The sequence below is a fragment of the Sturnira hondurensis genome, unplaced genomic scaffold (assembly GCF_014824575.4).
Source record: "Sturnira hondurensis isolate 20B ecotype Veracruz unplaced genomic scaffold, ASM1482457v3 Scaffold0004386, whole genome shotgun sequence".
Taxonomy (NCBI): Eukaryota; Metazoa; Chordata; class Mammalia; order Chiroptera; family Phyllostomidae; genus Sturnira; species Sturnira hondurensis.
This window is the reverse complement of record NW_028077017.1, coordinates 331345-351811: the sequence shown is the minus strand read 5'-3', so window position 1 is coordinate 351811 and position 20467 is coordinate 331345. Positions and strand designations below refer to the sequence as shown.

Below are 20467 nucleotides of genomic sequence, written 5' to 3'. Positions count from 1 at the left end.
CGGGGAAAGGAGGAAGAGAAACATCAGTGTGTGAGAGATACATCAACTGGTTGCCTTCTGGTCATCCCATAACTGGGGACCCAGCCCGCAACCCAGGCATGTGCCTTGACTGGGAATCAAACTGGCAACCTTTTGGGTCACAGGCCAACACTCAATCCACTGAGCCACACTGGCCAGGGTGGATTTAGAAAAAAAAAGAGTATTTAGTCCATTTGATTGGTTTTTAAATTAAATGTATTGGGATGACTGGTTAATAAATTTATGTAGGTTTCAATGTACGATTGTATAATACATCATCTGTATATCGCATTGTGTGCCCACCAGCAAAAACCTCTATCACCATGTATTCGACCTCCTTTACCTTCTTTGTCTTCCCCTCCTTACCCTCTGGTTGATTTTGTTTTCCAAGTTTTTATTATTATTTTTTAAAGATTTTATTTACTTATTTTTAGAGAGAGGGGAAGGAAGGGAGAAAGAGAGGGAGAGAAACACGAACGTGTGGTTGCCTCTCCCATGCCCTCTATTGGGGATCTGGCCCACAACCCAGGCATGTGCCCAGACTGGGAATCGAACCAGTGACCTTTTGGTTCAGAGGCCAATGCTCAGTCCACTGAACCACACCAGCCAGGGCTGTTTCTCAATTTTTTAAAAAAAATTATTGATTTTAGAGAGGAAGGGACAAAGAGAGAGAGAGACACATTCATTTATTGTTCTACTTACTTATGTATTAATTGGTTGATTCTTTTTAAAAATATTTTATTTGTTTTTAGAGAAAGGGGAAGGGAGAGAGACAGAGAGGGAGAGACACATCCATGTGTGGTTGCCTCTCACACGCCTTCACTGGGGACCCGGCTCGAAATCCAGGCATGTGCCCTGACTGGGAAACGAACTAGCCAACCCTCGGTTCGAAGCCCACGCTCAATCCACTGAGCTACAGCAGCCAGGGCTAATTGGTTGATTCTTGCATGTGCCCCGGCCGGAAACAGAACCCTCAATGTTGGCAGATCTGGCCAGCGCTCTAACCCACAGAGCTACCTGGTCATAACCTGATTTCGTTTTGTTATTACTCTTTCCTTCTCTCGGATTTTATTTATTTCTTTTCATTTAATTGTTTTAAAGAGTATTTTATTTTTATATTTACTTTGAGAGAGCGTGAAGGGAGGGTGAAAGAGAAACATCAATGTGTGAGAAACATCCATTGGTTGCCTCTCACACGCCCCCTGCTGGGGACCTGGCCTGCAGCCCAGGCATGTGCCCTGACCGGGAATACAAGTGGTAGGTAACCTTTAGTTTCCAGGCCAGCGCTCAATCCAGTGAGCCATACCAGCCAGTGCCAGATTTTTTTTTACTTCTTTTTTTAAATTTAATTCTTATTCAAGTAGATTTTTTTTTTAGATCAGGTTTGAGCGTTTTTTTGTGTGTGTGTGTGATTTGACTTCTGTGTACATTCCATGCAGAATGTGATCGGTTGGAGACCCCGATTAATGAGAACCCCATAGCAAGAATTCTCTTGACGTTGGAAAGCTTGTTCAGACTACAGTTCTCAAGATTGTCTTGGCAGAAAAACACGCCCCCTCTTACCTCTCTTGGGTTTGGTTTGTTTGTTTGTTTGTTTGTTTCTGTCTCGGTTTTGAGGAAAACTCATGGACACAGGAGGAGGACTGATCTCAGAAAGATTGGGAAATTTCTCCTTAGGCTGCCTAAGGTCCCATCCCACAAGACCTCGTGAATGGAGACATTGGATTTGCTGTCACTTTGCTGCGTTTTTTAAACTTTCCCGGAATGTCTACAACCACATGGAGCAAACCCATTTTCATTGTCATACTGTTGTGGTATTTGGCCAGGGAGATTACATTTTGCTGAAAGTAGTACTCCTTACTTTTCTGTTTTTTAAAAGGTTTTATTTATTTATTTTCAGAGAGAGGGGAAGGAAGGGAGAAACAGAGGGAGAGAAACATCAATGTCTCATTGCCTCTCACAAACCTGCCACCGGGAACCCAGCCCACAACCCAGGCATGTGCCCTAACTGGGAATTGAACCCGTGATACCTTGGTTCATAGGCCAGCGCTCAGTCCACTGAGCCACACCAACCAGGGCTGAATGGAGTGCTCTTGCCTACAAAATGAATCAATTAATCAATTAATTAATTCCAGGCCCAAGGGACACCAATATTTAGTCTTACCAAACATTGAAGAAAGAAACCATTTTAGGCATCTAGAGTCACTTTTGTAAGAAAAGTAGCGTTTCTTACCCTTGGAAAGGGAGACTGGGAGATGGGGCGACTGGGAACTTGCAAATGATCCTTGCAGTATTGTCCACTTTGACTCATTCTGAATTTTTGAAATTAAGGTGTGATTCATGCCAGAGTGAACCGCTGGGGTAATAAGGAAAGAGGGGGAACGTTGTAGCGGGAACAGATGGAGTTCTTGAGTCAATACCCAGAGAGGGCGTCCAGAACACAGGTGAAGAGAGCCTGCAGGTGGGTGACTAACCAGACGTCCCCCTCTCCTCAGCCCAACCACAGAAGAAAAGCCGAGGAAGAAGGAATTTATGGCAGTCTTATTTCCCAGAATTTTCTACTTTAAGGTAGATAAGGGAAACTCCAAGAAGGTTCTTTCTGTATCTTGTCTACTCTCGGGTGTCTTCTGTTTAGAATAATTTTCACAAACAGCAAGTGCTGGTGAGGACGTAGAGAAAGGGGAACTCTTTTGCATGAGTGGTGAGAAGGCAGACTGGTGCAGCCACTGTGGAAAGCAGTATGGAGATACCTCAAAACATGAAACGTGGAGCCCTGGCTGGTGTAGCTCAGTGGATTGAGTGCGGGCCTGTGAACCAGATGATGGCGGTGTGATTCCCAGTCAGGGCACATGCCTGGGTTGCGGGCCGGTTCCCAGCAGGGGACCCACGAGAGGCAACCATCCATTGATGTTTCTCTCCCTCTCTCCTTTCCTTCCCCTCTAAAGATAAATAAATAAAATCTAAAAAAAAATTAAACATGGGTCTACCTTTTGACTCTGCAATCCCACTACTGGGAATATATCCAAAGGAACCCAAAACATGAGTTTGAAAGAACATAAGCACCCCTATGTTCATTGCAACATTAACTTAAATTGCCAAGATATGGAAACAGCCCATGTGTTCATCAGTAGATGAGTGGACAAAACAACTATGGGACATTTACACATTGGAATTCTACTCAGTCATTAAAAAGAAAATTTTACCCTCTGCGAGAGTGTAGATGGACCTGGAGAACATTATGCTAAGTGAAATAAACCAGTCAGAGAAAGACAAATACCATATGATTTCACTCATATGTGGAACCTAACGAACAAGCGGAACTAACAAAACAGAGACAGACTCACGGACGGAGAGCAGATAACAGCTGGTGTGGGGGGGCAGGGGTTGAGCAAAAAGGAAAAAGGACTCATGGACAACAGTGTGATGAATGCTGGGGGGAGAGAGGTATAAGGGGACTAAATGATAGTGGGAAAAAATACAATAAAGATTAAATAAAAAACAAATTATAACAAAAATGGTAATTTAGAAATTAAAACTGAGATATTTTTAAATTACAAAACGTAAAGAATAAGCATCATCCCAGCTCTGGGGCTCCACACAACCAAACAACAGTCTTCACCACAGCTTAAACCATGTCACTCCATCTATTCCCTGTGTGATTGGCTTTTTAAAGATTTAATCCAGCCCTGGCTGGTGTAGCTCAGTGGATTGAACACGGGCCTTGGAACAAATGGGTTGCAGTTTCATCGCCAGTCACCGCATTTGCCTGGGTTGCAGGCCAGGTCCCCAGTAGGGGGCACATGAAAGGCAACCACACATTGATGTTTCTCTCCCTCTCTTTCTCCTTCCCTTCCCCTCTCTCTAAAAATAGTTAAGTAAAATCTTAAAAAAAATAAAGATTTAATCCAGTTTGAGTCATTGGCGCCCCTGTGGTTCTCTGCATGTGGGTTGCTTGATCATGTCCCATTCGGTCTGTCTGTCCTTTCCCAGGGAGCTCCGCTTGGAGCATCCTTGACATGTGAGTGCCTCAGGCCATGTGCTCACTGTGGGGAAGCTTCCAAGTATCTGGCCCTTCTGAGTGAGTCACCCTCAGCTAAGCCCCTGTGGCATGCAGAATATTTTAAACTGAAAATCTTGAAGACCTAGAAGGCTCAGGAAGAACCTTTGGCCTTTCCTACTTGTTGCATAAAAGAATTTAAGATAGAGGACCTGTTCCAGGAAGGGAGAGATCACCATAGATACAGTAGTTTATTATAAATGAGTGCTTGACGGGAAGAAAGGCAGGAAGGCCCTTTGGTCAGAGAGCTCGCTCCCAGGGTCCCATTGTTTCAAGGTGACTCAGCAAACAGTTCACTAGACACGAACTCTTTTCATCCGCTTAAATGGTCTCCCCTCCCTTTGAAAACCTAGATCCCCTCCTCCCTGTTCTTGGTCCAGAAAGACATATATACCTTACCTCACCTCCTGCTTTTGGAATTTTCACACTTATGTGAATTCCCCATGTACATGTGTTAAAACTTGATTTTCTCCTGTTAATCTGTCTTGTGTCATTTTACTAGTTATTATTTATTTTTTATCTATTAGATTTTAGACAGAAAGGGGTTGGGGAGAGAGAGAGAGAGAGATTGGTTTGTCGTTCCACTTAATTCTGCACGTATTGCTTGATTCTTGTGTGCACCCTGACCCAGGGTTGGGATGGAACCTGAAACCCTGACCTATCGGGATGACGCTCTAACCAGCTGAGGTGCCTGGCCAGGGCTGAGCGTGCTGTCATTGTAATTACTCAACCAACCAGAAGAACTAAGAGGGAAGGGGGCGGGGGGAGTGTCCCCATCCCCGACAAGTGTCAGAAGATGGACAGAGCAGGGTTGTGAGCGGGGTCCCAGGTTATAGGGCCCCTACTTCTGGGATCCTTGATGAAATGAATTCATGCATTAAAAAAAAAAATCTTAGAATCACGTCACCCAGCAATTCTACTCCTGGGTATATACCCCAAAGAATTGAAAGCAGGGCCTCAGGGAGGTACAAGCTCACAAGTCAGAGAGTGGAAGCCACCCAAGGGTGTCCACTGATGGAGGAATGGATAAGCACAAGGTACATCCATACAAAGGAATCTTATTCAGCCTTGAAAAGGAAGGACATTCGCACACAGGCTACGGCATGAAGGAGACTTGAGGACATTTACTCAGCGGCAGAAGCTTGACCCCCAAAGAACAAATACCCTAATGATGCCATTTCTGTGAAGCTTCCACAGGGGTCAGATCCTCAGAGACAGAAAGTAGACGGCAGGTGCCAGAGAGGGGGAGGTGGTGGGTGTTACACGGGGGTAGGGGTGGGGGGCGGGAACAGGGTATCAGTTTTGCAAGATGAGAATTCTAGAGTGTGAGGGCACAGCTGTGTGCATACACTGAATATACCAAGCACGACACTGTGAAATGGCTCAGGCGGAGGATTTTATGTCGTGCGTATTTGACTACCATTTAAAAAAAACTCTTAGAGCCGAGAGAGAGAGAGAGAGAGACAGAGAGACAGAGAGAGAGACAGAGAGAGAGACAGAGAGAGAGAGAAGCTTCCACGCCTGACTGCATCACCGCAGAGGCCCCTGACCCCGCCCTGCCTACCCAGCGGGGAGAACTAGCTGTTCTTTTATGTGTTTCCAGCTGCGGCTTTAAAGATCCTATCAGCTGGAGTCGACCTGGCTCGTGGCTCAAACTCACTGACTCCGACCCAGTGATCCGGGATCTGCTCCTGCAGTCCGGGTAAGTCGGGGTAACCCCTCTTCTGTCCCAGACAGGGCGCGTGTGTTCTTCTTGATACTCCCGGAGACCTCAGCCTTCCACAGCAGCGTGCGCCTAGTTGCTCAGCCTGGCTCCATTGGAAGGGCGGAAAAGACCCATTTTTCAGACGAAAGAAACAGCTGTGAGCGGAGAAGGGGTGGGAGCAGATGGGCTGAGTGCTCGTAGGCTCTGAGGCTGGGGGTTGTTTTTTTTCATTTTCTTTTTAGAAATGTATTGATATGAGAGAGAGAACCCTCGATCTGTTGTTCCACTTATTGATGCATCCAGTTCTCATTTCTTGTATGTGGACCCTGACCTGGGATCCAGCCCGAACCGTGAGGTATCGCCACTGCGCTCTAAGCAGCGGAGCTACCCGGCCAGGGCGAGAAGGCTGGTTCTTTTGGTTTCATGTGCAAACAATATTAGAGATTAAAGTTATTCCGGGTTTAGGGTGGATGTGCCACTGATAATCAGGCTGTTGTATATGCTGATTTATTACACCAACCCACGCCATGAAGCTGGCTCTATTATTACCATCAGCACAAACATTTGAAAAAAATTGTGACATAAAATTTACCATCTTCACCGTCAATGCTATTATTATCGGCGACACTTAAAACATTGCTGTAGAATACACGTAACGTAAAATTAACCACCTTCACTATTTTAAAAAATATTTTATTTATTTATCTTTAGAGGGGAAGGGAAGGAGAGAGAGAGAGAAATATCAGTGTATGGTTGTCTCTCGTGGGTCCGCTGCCGGGAACCGGGAACTGGCTTGCAACCCAGGCATGTGCCCCGACTGGGAATCGAACCGCGATCACGTGGTTCGCAGGCCCGCGCTCAATCAACTGAGCTACACCAGCCAGGTCTACGTTCACTATTTTTTTTAAAAAAGGTTTTATTTATTTTTAAAGAGGAGGTAAGGGAGTGAGAAAGAGGAGAGAAATGTTGATGTGTGAGAGAAACATCAGTTGGTTGCCTCTCACGTGCTTCAGGACGGGACCTGGCCCGCCACCCAGGCATGTGCCCTGACCAGGAATTGAACCTGCAACCTTTCTGTACACAGGCTGCCACTCAATCCACTGAACCACACCAGCCAGGACAGCATTAACTATTTTTTTAAAAATATTTTGTTTATTTATCTTTAAAGGGGAAGGGAAGGAGAGAGGGAGAGAAGTATCAATGTATGGTTGCCTCTCATGCGCCCCCTGCTGGGAACTGGCCTGCAATCCAGGCATGTGCCCTGACTGGGAATTGAACTGCGATCCTTTTGTTTTTAGGCCCCTGCTCAATCCACTGAGCTACTCCAGCCAGGGCCAGCATTAACTATTTTTAAGTGCACAGTTCAGTAGTGGGTAAGTATATTCACATAGCTGTGCAACCAGTCTCCAGAACTCTTACTCACCTTATAAAACAGAAATCCTGTCATCGCCATTGAATGATAACTGTTTCCCCTCCCCAGCCCCTGGAACCACCATTTTACCTTTTTTTTTTTTTTGCTTTGCTTTAAATTTTTTTTCAATTATAGTTGACATTCAATTTACATTAGTTTCAGGTGTACAGCCTGAAACTGATACCTTTTATATACCTTTGTAATATACCTTTAAAATATATACCTTATAAAGTGATGATTCTGGTATCTACCTGGAAGCATACATAATTATTACAATATTACTGACTAAATATTCTTTTTTTAATTTTATTTTTTAGCACCCTTTATCCCCCTTATACCCTTGACTGTATTCTTTTTTTTTTAATTTTCCAAAGATTTTATCTATTTATTTTTAGAGGGGAAGGGAAGGAGAGAGGGAGAGAAATATCAATGTGTGGTTACCTCTCGTGTGAAACCTTCCAGGAACTGGCCTGCAACCCAGGCATGTGCCCTGACTGGGAATCGAACCATGGTCCTTTGGTTCGCAGGCCCACGCTCAATCCACTGAGCTACCCCAGCCAGGGCCGCTTTGTACTTCTTAATCCTTTTTTCTTTTTCTCCCAGCATTCCATCATTATCTTTTCTGCTTCTATAAATTTGGCTACTCGGCATAATTAATCCACAGGAGTGGGATCATACAGTATTGTCTTTTTCCGATCAGCTTATTTTACTGAGCATAATGTCCTCGGGGTTCATCAATGCCGGAGCATGTGACCGAATTTCCTTCCTTTTAAAGGCTTCCCCCAACCCCCCGAAGAGAGGCGTAGTGAGGAGACATACGAGGTCTCAGAGAGGTAGGAGATAGCATCCTGTCATTTTTTTTTTTTTTTAAATATTTTATTTATTTATCATCAGAGGGGAAGGGAAGGAGAAAGGAAGAGAAACATCAATGTATGGTTGCTTCTCATGCATCCCTTGCTGGGAACTTGACCCTGCCGGGAACTGGCCTGCAACCCAGGCATGTGCCCTGGCTGGGAACCGAACCGCGATCGTCTGGTTCGCAGGCCCGTGCTCAATCCACTGAGCTACACCAGTCAGGGCAGCATCCTGTCATTTCTGACTTGGGGTGAAGAAGAGTCCTACAGCCCTCGGGGTCACTGGGAGGCCACTCTGGGTCCATGTTTCTCCCGAGCTGGGTGGGCTAGAACCTCTCCATCCCTACAAATCCCAATTCTCTTCCCTCCAGCTCCAAATTCCACATCCCCATTTCACTTCAAACACAAACCAACAGGAAAACCCAGGAAGCAATCTTGTTTCTGGGCCCTCGGCAGAGAAACGTGGTGCCTGGGAGTTCTTATCGCCCAGCCCAAAAGTCACTTACCAAGGATGGGAGGAAATAATGATGCTAGTATTGTCCTCTGTTTTACTGAGGGAGGGCAGGGCACGGTCTGGGGCTCATGCAGAATCAGACAGTTGTCCGGTGGCAGAACTGGATTTGAACCTGAGTGACCTGAGCTTTTTCAGGAAGGGTCATCTCTGTGTAGCAGGGAGAGCTCATGTGTGGGTCAGTCCACGTGTGGGCTCTGTAAATTCTGCACTTTGGGAGCTTAGTTCGCCTGGACATGCTCAGTGACCAGAGTCTATATCTAAACTCTTAAGTTCAGCAGCACTTTCTGCGTTTTTAAGCACGTGCAGCAAAAACTCAGCATTCTTTGGGGGCCACTGAACCTGTGCCCAACCCCACTGTTTGGCCTGGGTACACCTACCGACTCCACCGTCGTTAATGACGGAATGGCACCCACTGCTTCTGCAAAGTGACATCCTTCAGATCCTCCGTGGCCTTTTGAACATGCACACCCCTGATGCCCTGGGAAGTTTCATGAGTGTTCTTCACATAAACATGAAGATCCAAACCTCATGATTTCCATGAATCTGTGGGGGTTTTCTGGGTCCAGTGAAGATCCAAACCCCATGATTTCCATGATTCTGTGGGGGTTTTCTGGGTCCAGTGAATAGTGAGCCATTTTCAGAGGCCACCTCTGGTTGCTTTCAGGAAGCGGAAGCTGGAGGTTCCTGATGGCTTTCTATCTTGTTTTCTCTGCAGGGCTAAGCCTCCTCCTCAGTTCCATCTACGATGCTGTGTCAACGTGTTCGCCAGTTTGGTCAGAAGCTGGTTCGCAGGCTGCCCCTGGAGCCAAGGGAGGGGTCTGACGGCCGCCTGACCCGTTGTCTCAGCACCCTAGACCTGGTGGCCTTTGGTGTGGGCAGTACTCTGGGGGCGGGTGTGTACGTCCTGGCTGGTGAAGTGGCCAAGGACAAAGCCGGACCAGCGATTATCCTCTGCTTCTTGGTGGCTGCCCTGACTTCCATGTTGTCTGGGCTCTGCTACGCGGAGTTTGGGGCCCGGGTGCCGTGCTCCGGTTCTGCGTATCTGTACAGCTACGTCACGGTGGGACAACTGTGTGCCTTCACGACTGGGTGGACCCTCATCCTCTCCTACGTCATCGGTGAGAGGGCGTGGCCGGTGTGAGGGAACCAAGCGACTTAGATCGGGAAAATAGGAGCGGGGAGTGGGGTCTCCATCCTCACTCACACTTTGTTATCTGCCTTATGAGGGGAAGTGGGTGACAGTGTCTGGAAAACCCCCAAACTTCATGCTACTCAACTCTATCCTGCTTTCCTTTAATGACTGAACCAAGAACCATGAAGAAATGGGAACTGTAGGAACTAGGGAAGAATTCCTGGGGAAGCACAGTTGGTCCCCAAGGATCCTTCCCTCGTCATAGCAACATCTTTGTTCAGCTGTTATTGTCCCATGACCATCCACTTCCCTCTTTTCTTTTTAAAGATTTTACTTATTTATTTTTAGACAGAGGGGAAAGGAAGGAGAAAGAGAGGGAGAGAAACATCAATGTGTGGTTGCCTCTCCACACTCCCAACTGGGGACCTGGCTCGCAATTCAAGCATGTGCCCTGCCTGGGAATTGAACTAGCAACCCTTTGACTTGCAGGCCAGCACTCAACACACTGAGCCACACCAGCCAGGGACCCTCTTTTCTTGTATAACACTGTTCTCCTTCTGACATATGAAATGGTGTACCTATTTTATGAAACATCTGTGTCTGCTCTCTATACCCATGAAAAGAAGAGAACTTCTTTGAGATTAGGTATTTTTAAAATTTTTAAAAAATATTTTATTTATTTATCTTTAGAGGAGGAGGGAAGGAGAGAAGGAGAGAAATATCAATGTATGGTTGCCTCTCGTGAGTCCCCTGCTGAGAACTGGCCTGCAACTCAGGCATGTGCCCTGACTGGGAATTGAACCATGATCGTGTGGTTCACAGGCCCGTGCTCAATCCACTGAGCTACACCAGCCAGGGTTGAGATTAGGTATTTTGTATGTTCTTTCATTTTTTTTTCCTGGAAATATATCCCATGGTACCTAGCAGGGGTGCAGAGTGTTTGCAAATGAAGGTCTTGTGTTCTACAGGGAGCGCCAGTGTGGCCAGGGCCTGGAGCTCCGCCGTGGACAGCCTGACCGGGAACCGCATCTCTCAGGTGCTGCAGGGGACCTTCTCTCCACAGGTGCCCCACTTGGCCAAGTACCTAGACTTTTTCTCGCTGGGCCTGGTGCTGCTGCTCACTGGTGAGGCAGGGGTCCAAGGCTGGATGGGAAGAGTGGGGCATGGAGGGGGAGCTGGGAGGGGAAAGGCTTAGAGGTGGTGAAGGGGTGGGGAAATTAGAGGTCAGATGGGAGAGTTTGTGGTCGGTGGGAGAGACAGGAAGACAAGACGTCCACCATTGTTTCCCACACTTGGAACGCTTGATATTTTGACCCGGATCATTCTTTGGCGTGAGGTGATCGTCGTAGGACATTGAGTGATTCCCCCACGACTTAGTCACTGGTTGCTAGTGGCACCCACCCCCAATGTCCCTTGAGCAACAGAGCCACCTCCAGCTGAGACCTATTAATTCAGACAAAGTTGCTTCCTCTGTACTGAGACCAAGGTTTGAACAAATTACTTTGTTTAATTTTAAAAAATCAAGGTAAAATTTACGTAATGTAAGAGTAGTCATTTAATTTGATTATTACCCCCAGCTTTACTGAGATATAATAGACATGTAACACCCTGTAAGTGTAAGGGGGTGGTATGATATTTGTGTACACTGGGAGATGGTTGCCACAATAAGAAATCAACCATTTTATTTTATTTTATTTTTTATTTGTTTATTCTTACTTTTTAAAAATTATCTGTTCTTGCCCCCTTTTAAAAAAACACTTTATTTATTTATCTTTAGAGGGGAAGGGAAGGAGAGAAGTATCGATGTATGGTTGCCTCTCGTGAGTCCCCTGTTGGGAACCAGCCTGCATCCCAGGCATGTGCCCTGACTGGGAATCGAACCGCGATCGTGTGGTTTGCAGGCCCGCGCTCAATCCACTGAGCTACACCAGCCAGGGCTTATTCTTACTTATTGACTTTAGACAGAGGAAGGGGGACAGAGGGACAGAGAGAGAGAGAGAGACACACATCAATTGTTGTTTCACTTATTGACGCATTCATGGGTTGTTTCTTGTATGTGCCCCGACCAGGGATCACACCCTATAACCATAGTGTACTGGGACAATGCTCTAACCGACTGATGATACACCTGGCCAGGCAAAATCAAACAATTTATTTTTCTTTTTATTTAAAGATTATTTATTTATTTATTTTAGAGGGGAAGGAAGGGAGAAAGAGGGAAAGAAACACCCATGTGCAGTTGCCTCTCACTTGTCACCTACTGGGGATGTGACCTGGCCGGCAACCCAGGCATGTACCCTGACTGACTGGAAACCAAACTGGTGACCGTTCGGTTTGCAGGCCGGTGCCCAGTCTACTCAGCTACACCACCAGGGACAGAACCAGTCAATTTAAACTGTACAATTCAGTGACCCTTAGCACCTTCACAAGGTTATGCAGCCATCACCTTCATCTAGTTCTGAAACATTTTTATCACCTCAAAAGGAGACCCTATCACCATGAAGTGTCCCTGCCCCTCTCCCCTTGCCCACCCCAGTCACTGGAAACAACTAGTTTGCTTTCTGTCTGTGTGGATTCAGTGATTTTTCTGAGAGAGGGAGACACACGGATTTGTTGTTCCACTTACTGAGATGCGTTCATTGGTTGGTTCTTGTGCCCTGACGGGGGATCGAACCCTCAGTCTTGGCATATCAGGAGGATGCTCTAACCACCTGAGCTACCCAGCCAGGGCTGGATTCAAGGATTTTGGATGTTTCCTCTTCCATCTTCCCCACAGGTCTACTGGTTCTGGGAGCTAGGGAGTCGGCCCTGGTTACCAAGGTGTTCACGGGCCTGAACCTTCTGGTCCTCAGCTTCGTCATCCTCTGTGGCTTCATTAAGGGAGATGTGCACCACTGGCAGCTCACGGAACAGGACTACGAATTGGCCAAAAACGCATCGAACGACACTTCTTGGTCAGGAGGGCACTCTCGGCACAGTCCTGCGCGTGGAGTGGCAGAGCTTGGGAACAGAGAGCTGGGGATGGGGGATGGAGTCCAGGACTGTGGTTATTTATTTAGTTATCTTTTAACTGATTTGAGAGAGAGAAGGAGAGAGAAAGAGAGCGTTATCCATTGTTCCACTTATTTATCCATTCGTTGGTTGATTCTTCTATATGCCCTGTCTGGGATCGAACCCACAACCTTCATGTGTGGGGATGATGCTCTAACCAGCAGAGCTACCAGGGCGAGACTGTGGTATTGACCGCGCTCCAGTAGAGATGGCTTCCTCACCCATGTTCTTCCTCTCACCTCCTCTCTCCCTAGCTTGGGCCCTCTGGGCTCTGGAGGGTTTGTGCCTTTTGGCTTTGATGGGATCCTCCGCGGAGCAGCCACGTGTTTTTATGCGTTTGTCGGTTTTGACTGCATCGCCACCGCAGGTAACACAGCCATTCTGCCCCACTTGGGTTTAGGCGCCCTTTGGTCTGCCCTTGGGCACAGGCTTGATAGAACATTGGCCGGCTCTTGAGGGAGCACCTTGCGTCCTCTTCACCTGGGCCTATGTCCCTGAGCCAGCCCTTCCCCCCCGGCCCACAGGGGAAGAAGCCCGCAACCCACAGCGCTCCATCCCTCTGGGCACCGTGATCTCGCTCTTCATCTGCTTCCTGGCGTATTTCGGGGTCTCCGCGGCGCTCACTCTCATGGTGCCCTACTACCAGATTCATTCCGACAGCCCCTTGCCGCAGGCTTTTCTCTACGTCGGATGGGCACCTGCCAGATACATCGTGGCCGCCGGGACGCTCAGCGCTCTTTCATCCAGGTCAGTGTCTAAGGGGCGTCCCACCCTCTGGCATCTCTGGGCCACACTGGAAGAGGAAGAGTGGTCTTGGGCCACACACTTAATACACAAACCCTAACGACAGCTGATGAGCAAACCAAAAATGGCTTTAAGTAGCCCTGGCTGGTGTAGCTCAGTGGATTGAGCGCGGGCCTGCGAACCAGACAATCGCGGTTCGATTCCCAGTCAGGGCACATGCTTGGGTCGCAGGCCAGTTTCCAGCAGGGGCCAGTTCCCTGCAGGGGATGCACGAGAAGCAACCATACATTGATGTTTCCTTCCTCTCTCCTTCCTTTCCCCTCTAAAGATAAATAAATAAAATATTTTAAAAAATGGCTTTAAGTAAATGTATGTATGATTTTGCGTTGGGCTATATTCAAAGCCATCCCGGGTTGCACACCACAGCGAGCTCCTCTCCCATTTCCTCCAGTTCTCAGGTGGTCCAGCCTTGGATGGAGAGGTGAGAGGGAGAGACGGCTTGCTCAGTGCAGGCCAGGGAGCAGAAGCCCGGGTCTGTCCTGCTCTGTGTATCCTCACACACATTTCTGTTTCTCCTCCAGCCTCCTGGGTTCTATGTTCCCCATGCCTCGTGTGATCTTCGCGATGGCGGAGGACGGGCTCCTTTTCCAGGGACTTGCCCGGATCCACCCCCGCACCCACACCCCCATCATAGCCACCATCGTTTCCGGAACTCTTGCAGGTGCATAGAGAGAACCCACCCCATTGTTGGTCAGTTTCCTCGGCACGGCTGTGTGCACTGGGTTCTCATCCCTCTCTCCCCACTTCGTTTGCGCCCTCCTTGCAGCGCTCATGGCCTTCCTCTTCGAGCTCAGTGACCTTGTGGACCTCATGTCGATTGGGACTCTGCTTGCGTACTCCCTGGTGGCCTTCTCTGTGCTTGTCCTTAGGTGAGACTCCCCTCCCTCTTTATAAAAAGTGGCTTTGATAGAGAGACAACAGTTTTGTTGTTCCACTTGTGTATGCATTCATTGGTTGATTAGTTTTTTAAAAAAATTTGATTTTTAAATTTTATTTTTATTATTAATTAATTAATTAATGAATTATTTTAAAAATATATTTTATTGATTATGCCATTACCGTTGTTCTCATTACCCCCTTCATTCCCCTCCACCCTGCACACCCCTCCCCCACCATTCCCCCCCTTTAGTTTATATCCACATGTCTCAAGTTCTTTAGATTCTATATTTCCTCTACTATTCTTGCTCTCCCCCCTGTCTATTTTCTACCTACCATCTATGCTATTTATTCTCTGTACCTTCTCCCTGCTTCTCCTCCTCCCATTCCCCTGTTGCTAACCCTCCATGTGATCTTCATTTCTTTGGTTCTGCTCCTGATCTAGCTGTCCTCTTGGTTTGCTTTTGTTTTAGGTGTGGTTGTTAATAACTGTGAGTTTGCTGTCCTTTCACTGTTCCTATTTTTTATCTTCTTTTTCTTAGATAAGTCCCTTTAACATTTCATATAATAAGGGCTTGGTGATGATGAACTCCTTGAATTTGATCTTGTCTGAGAAGCACTTTATCTGTCCTTCCATTTTAAATGAAAGCTTTGCTGGGTAGAGCAGTCTTGGATGTAGGTCTTTGGATTTCATGACTTGGAATACTTCTTTCCAGCCCCTTCTTGCCTGTAAGGTCTCTTTTGAGAAATCTGCTAAAGAGTCTGATGGGAACTGCTTTGTAGGTGACTGTCCCCTTATTTCTTGCTACTTCTAGGATTCTCTCATTCATTTTAATCTTGGCTAATGTAATTATGATGTGCTTTGGTGTATTCCTCCTTGGGTCCAACTTCTTTGGGACTCTCTGAGCTTCCTGGATTTCCTGGAAGTCTATTTCCTGTGCCAGACTGGGGAAATTCTCCTTTATTATTTGTTCAAATAAGTTTTCCACTCATGGCTGTTCCTCTCCCTCTTCTGGTACCCCTATAATTCGGATGCTGGTACGTTTAAAGATGTCCTGGAGGTTCCTAAGCCTCTCCTCATTTCTTTGAATTCTTGTCTTCATATTTTTCTGTTTGGTAATTTTTTTCTTCCTTCTGGTCCCCTCCCTTGATTTGAGTCCCAGTTTCCTTTCCATCACTATTGGTTTCCTGTGCATTTCCCTTCATTTCAATTAGTTTAGCCTTCATATGTTCCTCTAATTTGTGACTAAACCAATTCTGTGAGCATCCTGATCACCAGTATTTTGAATGGTGTATCAGAGAAGATTGGCTATTTCTTAGTTGCTTAGAGTTATCGGCTCTGGGGCTTTGAGTTCTTGAGCCATATTTTGGTCTGTTTGTGCCTGTTACGTATGAGGAGCAGAGCCCTAGGTGTTCACCAGGGCGGGGTAACTCAGTCGCAGGGTTGTGACGCTGTATGTGGGGGCGGGGTCAAAGGGGGCAATGGCGGTTCCCTCTGCTGCTTCCCGCCTCTTGGGCCTGCGTGGTCTGTCTCAGTGCTCACTCCTTCGCTGGTTTATCTGTGCGCAAATGTGTGACCTTGGTCAGCCTGCGGCCTCGCGCCCTCACTGGGTCCGCCCGTTGCTACCCCACACCTGGGATCCGCCCATGGCTGCCTGCGTGCCTGGGTCAGGGGATCCTTCCTGCCCAACCGGGCTCCGCTGCTGGCTCCGCCCCTCTTACCCGTCTGGCTGAATGGTTCGTTGTTGTCAGACTTCCGTGTAGTTCAATTTTCTGTGTTTTGGCTGTGTTTTGTTTACTAAAACTTTGTTGTCTTTAAACTTGGTTGTGGGAGAAGGTCCAGTGTTTCCACCTATGCCTCCATCTTGGCGGAAGTCCCGTTAAATTTTATTTTTAGAGAGAGGGGAAGGGAGGGAGAAAGAGAGGGAGAGAAACATTGATCAGTTGCCTGTCACATGTCCCCCAAACGCGACTGAACCTGCAAGCCAGACATGTGCCCTGACCAGGTGTCGAACCAGAGAACTTTCGCTTTGCGGGCCGACACCCAACCAACCGAGCCACACCATTTAGGACCATTGGTTGATTCTTGTTTGTGCCCTGAAGATGGAACCCGCAACCTCGGTGTATTGGGACAATGCTCTAACCAACTGAGCTCCCTGGCCAGGGCTCCGCTTCCTCTTGAAGAAGGAGGGTCTTGAACTGATAGGTACTGATGGGGCGTGGTGAATCCCTTCCTGCTTTCATGCTGTCCCCGAAGTGTACTCTCACACTCGGGGGTGGGGAAGAGGAGGATTAGGCTGTCTGAAGTTGGATGGGTAGAGGCTGGAGTGAATATTGCATTCGCACTTGGACTTCAGGTACCAGCCAGACAAGAAAACGAAGTTGGAAATCATGGAGACAAAGCCTGAATACGAATCTGTCCTGGAGGCAGGAACTTCAAAGACCCTCAAAAGCCTGTGTATCACTGTGAACACCAGCCCCACTCGGAAATCTGGCCAAGTGGTCTATGGATGTGCCTTGCTGCTGGGTGAGCAGCGGGTTGCCTCTTGGGTGGTGTTCTGAAGTTGAAATGGGTGAGGTGGGAGGGTGTGCCCTTGGAATCTTAGAGATATAACGGCTCTTTTGGATGTGGGCAGTTTTTGGGGGGTGGGATGTGAGCCAAGGCCTTGACACATTCAGCTTCTGGAGTTGCATCTGTTCTCCTCCACCCTGACCCTCGCAGCTCTGCTGCTCACCGTCCTGTGCCTGATACTGGCTCAGTGGCCCGGCCGTCTGGTGGCTGGGGACCCCGGGTTCACAACAGTGACTGGGTTGCTGCTTCTGCTCATTCTGGGGATCACGTTCATCATTTGGAGACAGCCCCAGAACCCAGCTCCTCTTCACTTCAAGGTAGGTGATTTTATGCCCCCAAACTGTCTACCTTGAGAGAATGAACTCTGCGTACTTTGCTGGACCAGGGAAGACAAGGGGAGTCGCTAAAACCAGTGGGCCATCCCCAGCCACACTCTATTCAGGAACATCCATCGGGAAACCCTGTATGAGGAGGCACTGCATGCACAGCCCAGACAGGACCAAAGCCTCCCTTCCCACCCAGTGGGGCAGAGGGCCTCCCTTTCCAGCATCTGTAGTTTGTTCATGGATACACTGACTTTGCCCACAGGTCCCTGCGTTGCCTGTCCTCCCACTCCTCAGCATCTTTGTGAATATTTATTTGATGATGCAGATGACCCCTACGACCTGGGCCCAGTTTGGCATCTGGATGGTGATTGGTAAGTGCCTTTCTGGGGGAAAGAGGCCTCTTGGGTGACCAAACCCAGCCTTCTTCCTATGACCTTCCCCCCCCAAACTGTCTCAGAAGCCATAATAGGCGGGGAGTGTGCCTGCTTTCCCTTCTCATTGTCTCATTTCCATACCAGGCTTTGCCATATACTTTGGATATGGGATCCGACACAGCTTGGAGAGGACCAGTGATCAGTAGCCACCCGCCTTGTGCTCCCAATATCCCTAGTGTGAATTAGTGTAACCGGAGGAAACAGATGTGCGATCCTCCTACACTGGAGGCATCTTGTTCAGTGGAGGCTTCGAGCCTCTGTGGATTGTGAAGGTGGGATGCATTTAAAGGCAGTTAGAGCTCTGGACTTATTGCCGGAAAAATGTCTTTAATGGGGTATCATCTTAAAGTCAACTTTTAAAAGCATAATTTACATACAGAAAAGGTGCATGCTTTTTAAGTGTGGAGAAAGATGACCTTTCACAAAGAAAGCACAACAGGTGACCAACCAGCAATAAGAAGAAATAAAATGTTACCTGCATGTAAGAAGTACTCTCTTAGTTGGGGTGATGAACACACATTGCAATATGCAGAAGGATGCATTATAAAATTGTATACTTTAAACCCATATAATTTTATTAACTAAATATCACCAAATAAATTTCATTAAAATTATATTTATGCCCTGGCTGATGTGGCTCAGTGGACTGAGTGCCGGCCCGTGAACCAAAGGGTTGCTGGTTCGATTCCCAGTCAGGGCACGTGCCTGGGTTGTGGGCCAGGTCCCCAGTAGGGGGTGCTTGAGAGCAACCATACATTTCTCTCCCTCTTTCTCCCTCTCTTCCCATAAAAGTAAATAAATGAATAATCTTTTAAAAATATATATTTTAAAAAAGACAAATGCCCTCTTGTGCCTACTTCCAGGGAAAACAGATTGCCACGAGGGAAGAAAAGACATGTTTCAACTATGTGTTGTGTCAGGAGTTGCAATTTATTTAATAAAGTTTTTTTTCTATTTTTCACAATTACACTTATCATGCAGTATTATATTAGTTTCAGGTGTACAGCATAGTGGTTAGACATTTATATAACTTATGAAGTGATGCCCCTGACACCGTACATACATAACTGTTACAACATTATTGGCTATATTCCCTCTGCTGTCCTGTACATCCCTGTGACTATTCTTTTTTGTCTTTAGGTATTTATTTATGCTGATAAGTTATTTTTTTAATTGGATTTTGACTCTCCTAACTCCCTTCCTCCCAAAACCCACAATGAACTGTTGGTAAAGCTATAAACTTAAGATGTGGTTGGTGAAGATGAGCCTATCAGGAGCTTTTTCACATTTTTTAAACTGTTCAAGTATAGTTTTCTGCTTTTCCCCCCACCCCAGCCCAACCCCCCAGCCCTCTCCACCTCCCTCCCGCTTCCACCCCCTCCATTATGTCCATGTATCCTCTATAATTGCTCCTGCAAACCCTTCACCCCTTTCCCCTAAAATTCCCTCCCCTCTCCCCTCTGGTCACCATCACCCTGCTCTCAATTTCAGTGTCTTTGGTTATATTTTGCTTGTTTGTTCTGTTGATTAGGTTCCTGCCTGTGACTGTTCTGTAACTACCAATGTATACTTCTTAATCCCTTCACCCTTTTCACCCAGTCCTCCAACCATCCTCCTATCTGGTGACCATCAGTTTGTTCTCTGTATCTATGGATCTGTTTCTATTTTCTTCATTTTAGTTTGTTCATTAGATCACACTTATATGTGAAACCCTATGGTCGATGTCTTTCTCTAACTGCCTTAATTTCACTGGGCATAATGCCCTCTAGGTCCATCCACGTTATTGCAACATTCTTTGTGTTAAGAGATGCACGTTAAATATTAGACACAAATAGGTTGCAAGTAAAAGGAAGGGAAAGGATGGGCCACACCAACAGTAACATAAGAAGGCGGGCACGGCTGTGTTAATATCAGACAAAGTAGGCTTTAAAAAAAAGAGAATAACAACAGGTAGAGTGGATCATTTCATACTGATAGAAATGATCATTTTTATTCTCCCCCAGCTTGCTTGAGATATGATCAACAGATAACATCGTGTCAGTGACCATTTTTCCTTACATATCTGCCCCAAACTCCTATAGTTACCCTGCACAATTTAGCTCTTCACTGAAAAAAATAGCAGCATGGCTGGTAGGCTGGGGGCGGCGGGGGGGGGTGGCTGGCAGGACATGAGAAGTACTGGTGTGCTAGTATAACAGCTGCAGTTGGGTGGAGTTAATAGAAAGCTAAACTGGAAAGACAAGATAGGGTCATGGTGCTGCAGAACAGAAACTTGGAGTTGAGATTTGTGGATGTTGAAGGTGTTGGTAAGTATAGGCTTGTCTGTGGGAACCAGCCACTGCAGTAGGGTGAAGAATATGACCATTTGGCGGCATGAAGGTCAAGAAAGTTGAGTAGCCAAGTTATTAGAGGAATCATGAAAAGTGGAGGAGGGTTAATAGAATTAGAAGGGCAAGTGAAATTACGAGGTTAGGAAACATTCATTAACGGAGCCTGAAACTTTAAGTGGGAGTTTGATGAAAAGGTTGACATCACCCTATTCATCATTCTTAGCACCCTGATGTAGAAACAGCCCCATCTGGAGATAACAGACAATACAGAACACTGCCCATGGAACATTCTTTTTTTTTTTTAGTGAAGATTTTATTTATTTTTAGAGAGAAGGGAGGAAGAGAGGGAAAGAAACATCAATGTGTGATTGCCTTTCACATAC

The 20467-nt window shown here is 46.9% G+C and overlaps 1 protein-coding gene across 1 annotated transcript; it reads left to right on the top strand.

Annotated features, from left to right (window-relative positions):
• The first annotated feature begins 9304 nt into the window (after window positions 1–9304).
• On the top strand, window positions 9305–18283 carry LOC118986639 (cationic amino acid transporter 3-like). Its single transcript, XM_037045610.1, has 11 exons — window positions 9305–9677; window positions 10660–10815; window positions 12468–12645; window positions 12997–13109; window positions 13267–13489; window positions 14068–14207; window positions 14313–14415; window positions 16780–16949; window positions 17145–17311; window positions 17583–17691; window positions 17839–18283. The coding sequence occupies exons 1-11, from the start codon at window positions 9305–9307 to the stop codon at window positions 17898–17900; spliced, it is 1794 nt and encodes a 597-aa protein (XP_036901505.1). The 3' UTR covers window positions 17901–18283.
• Window positions 18284–20467: the final 2184 nt, after the last annotated feature.

Excerpts from the sequence above, each read along its gene's own strand:
- LOC118986639 (XM_037045610.1), top strand. The coding sequence starts at position 9,305 with ATGCTGTGTCAACGTGTTCGCCAGTTTGGTCAGAAGCTGGTTCGCAGG. Across the intron at positions 10,816-12,467 it reads CCTGGTGCTGCTGCTCACTG|GTCTACTGGTTCTGGGAGCT; the intron begins GTGAGGCAGGGG and ends TCTTCCCCACAG. Across the intron at positions 17,312-17,582 it reads CAGCTCCTCTTCACTTCAAG|GTCCCTGCGTTGCCTGTCCT; the intron begins GTAGGTGATTTT and ends CTTTGCCCACAG.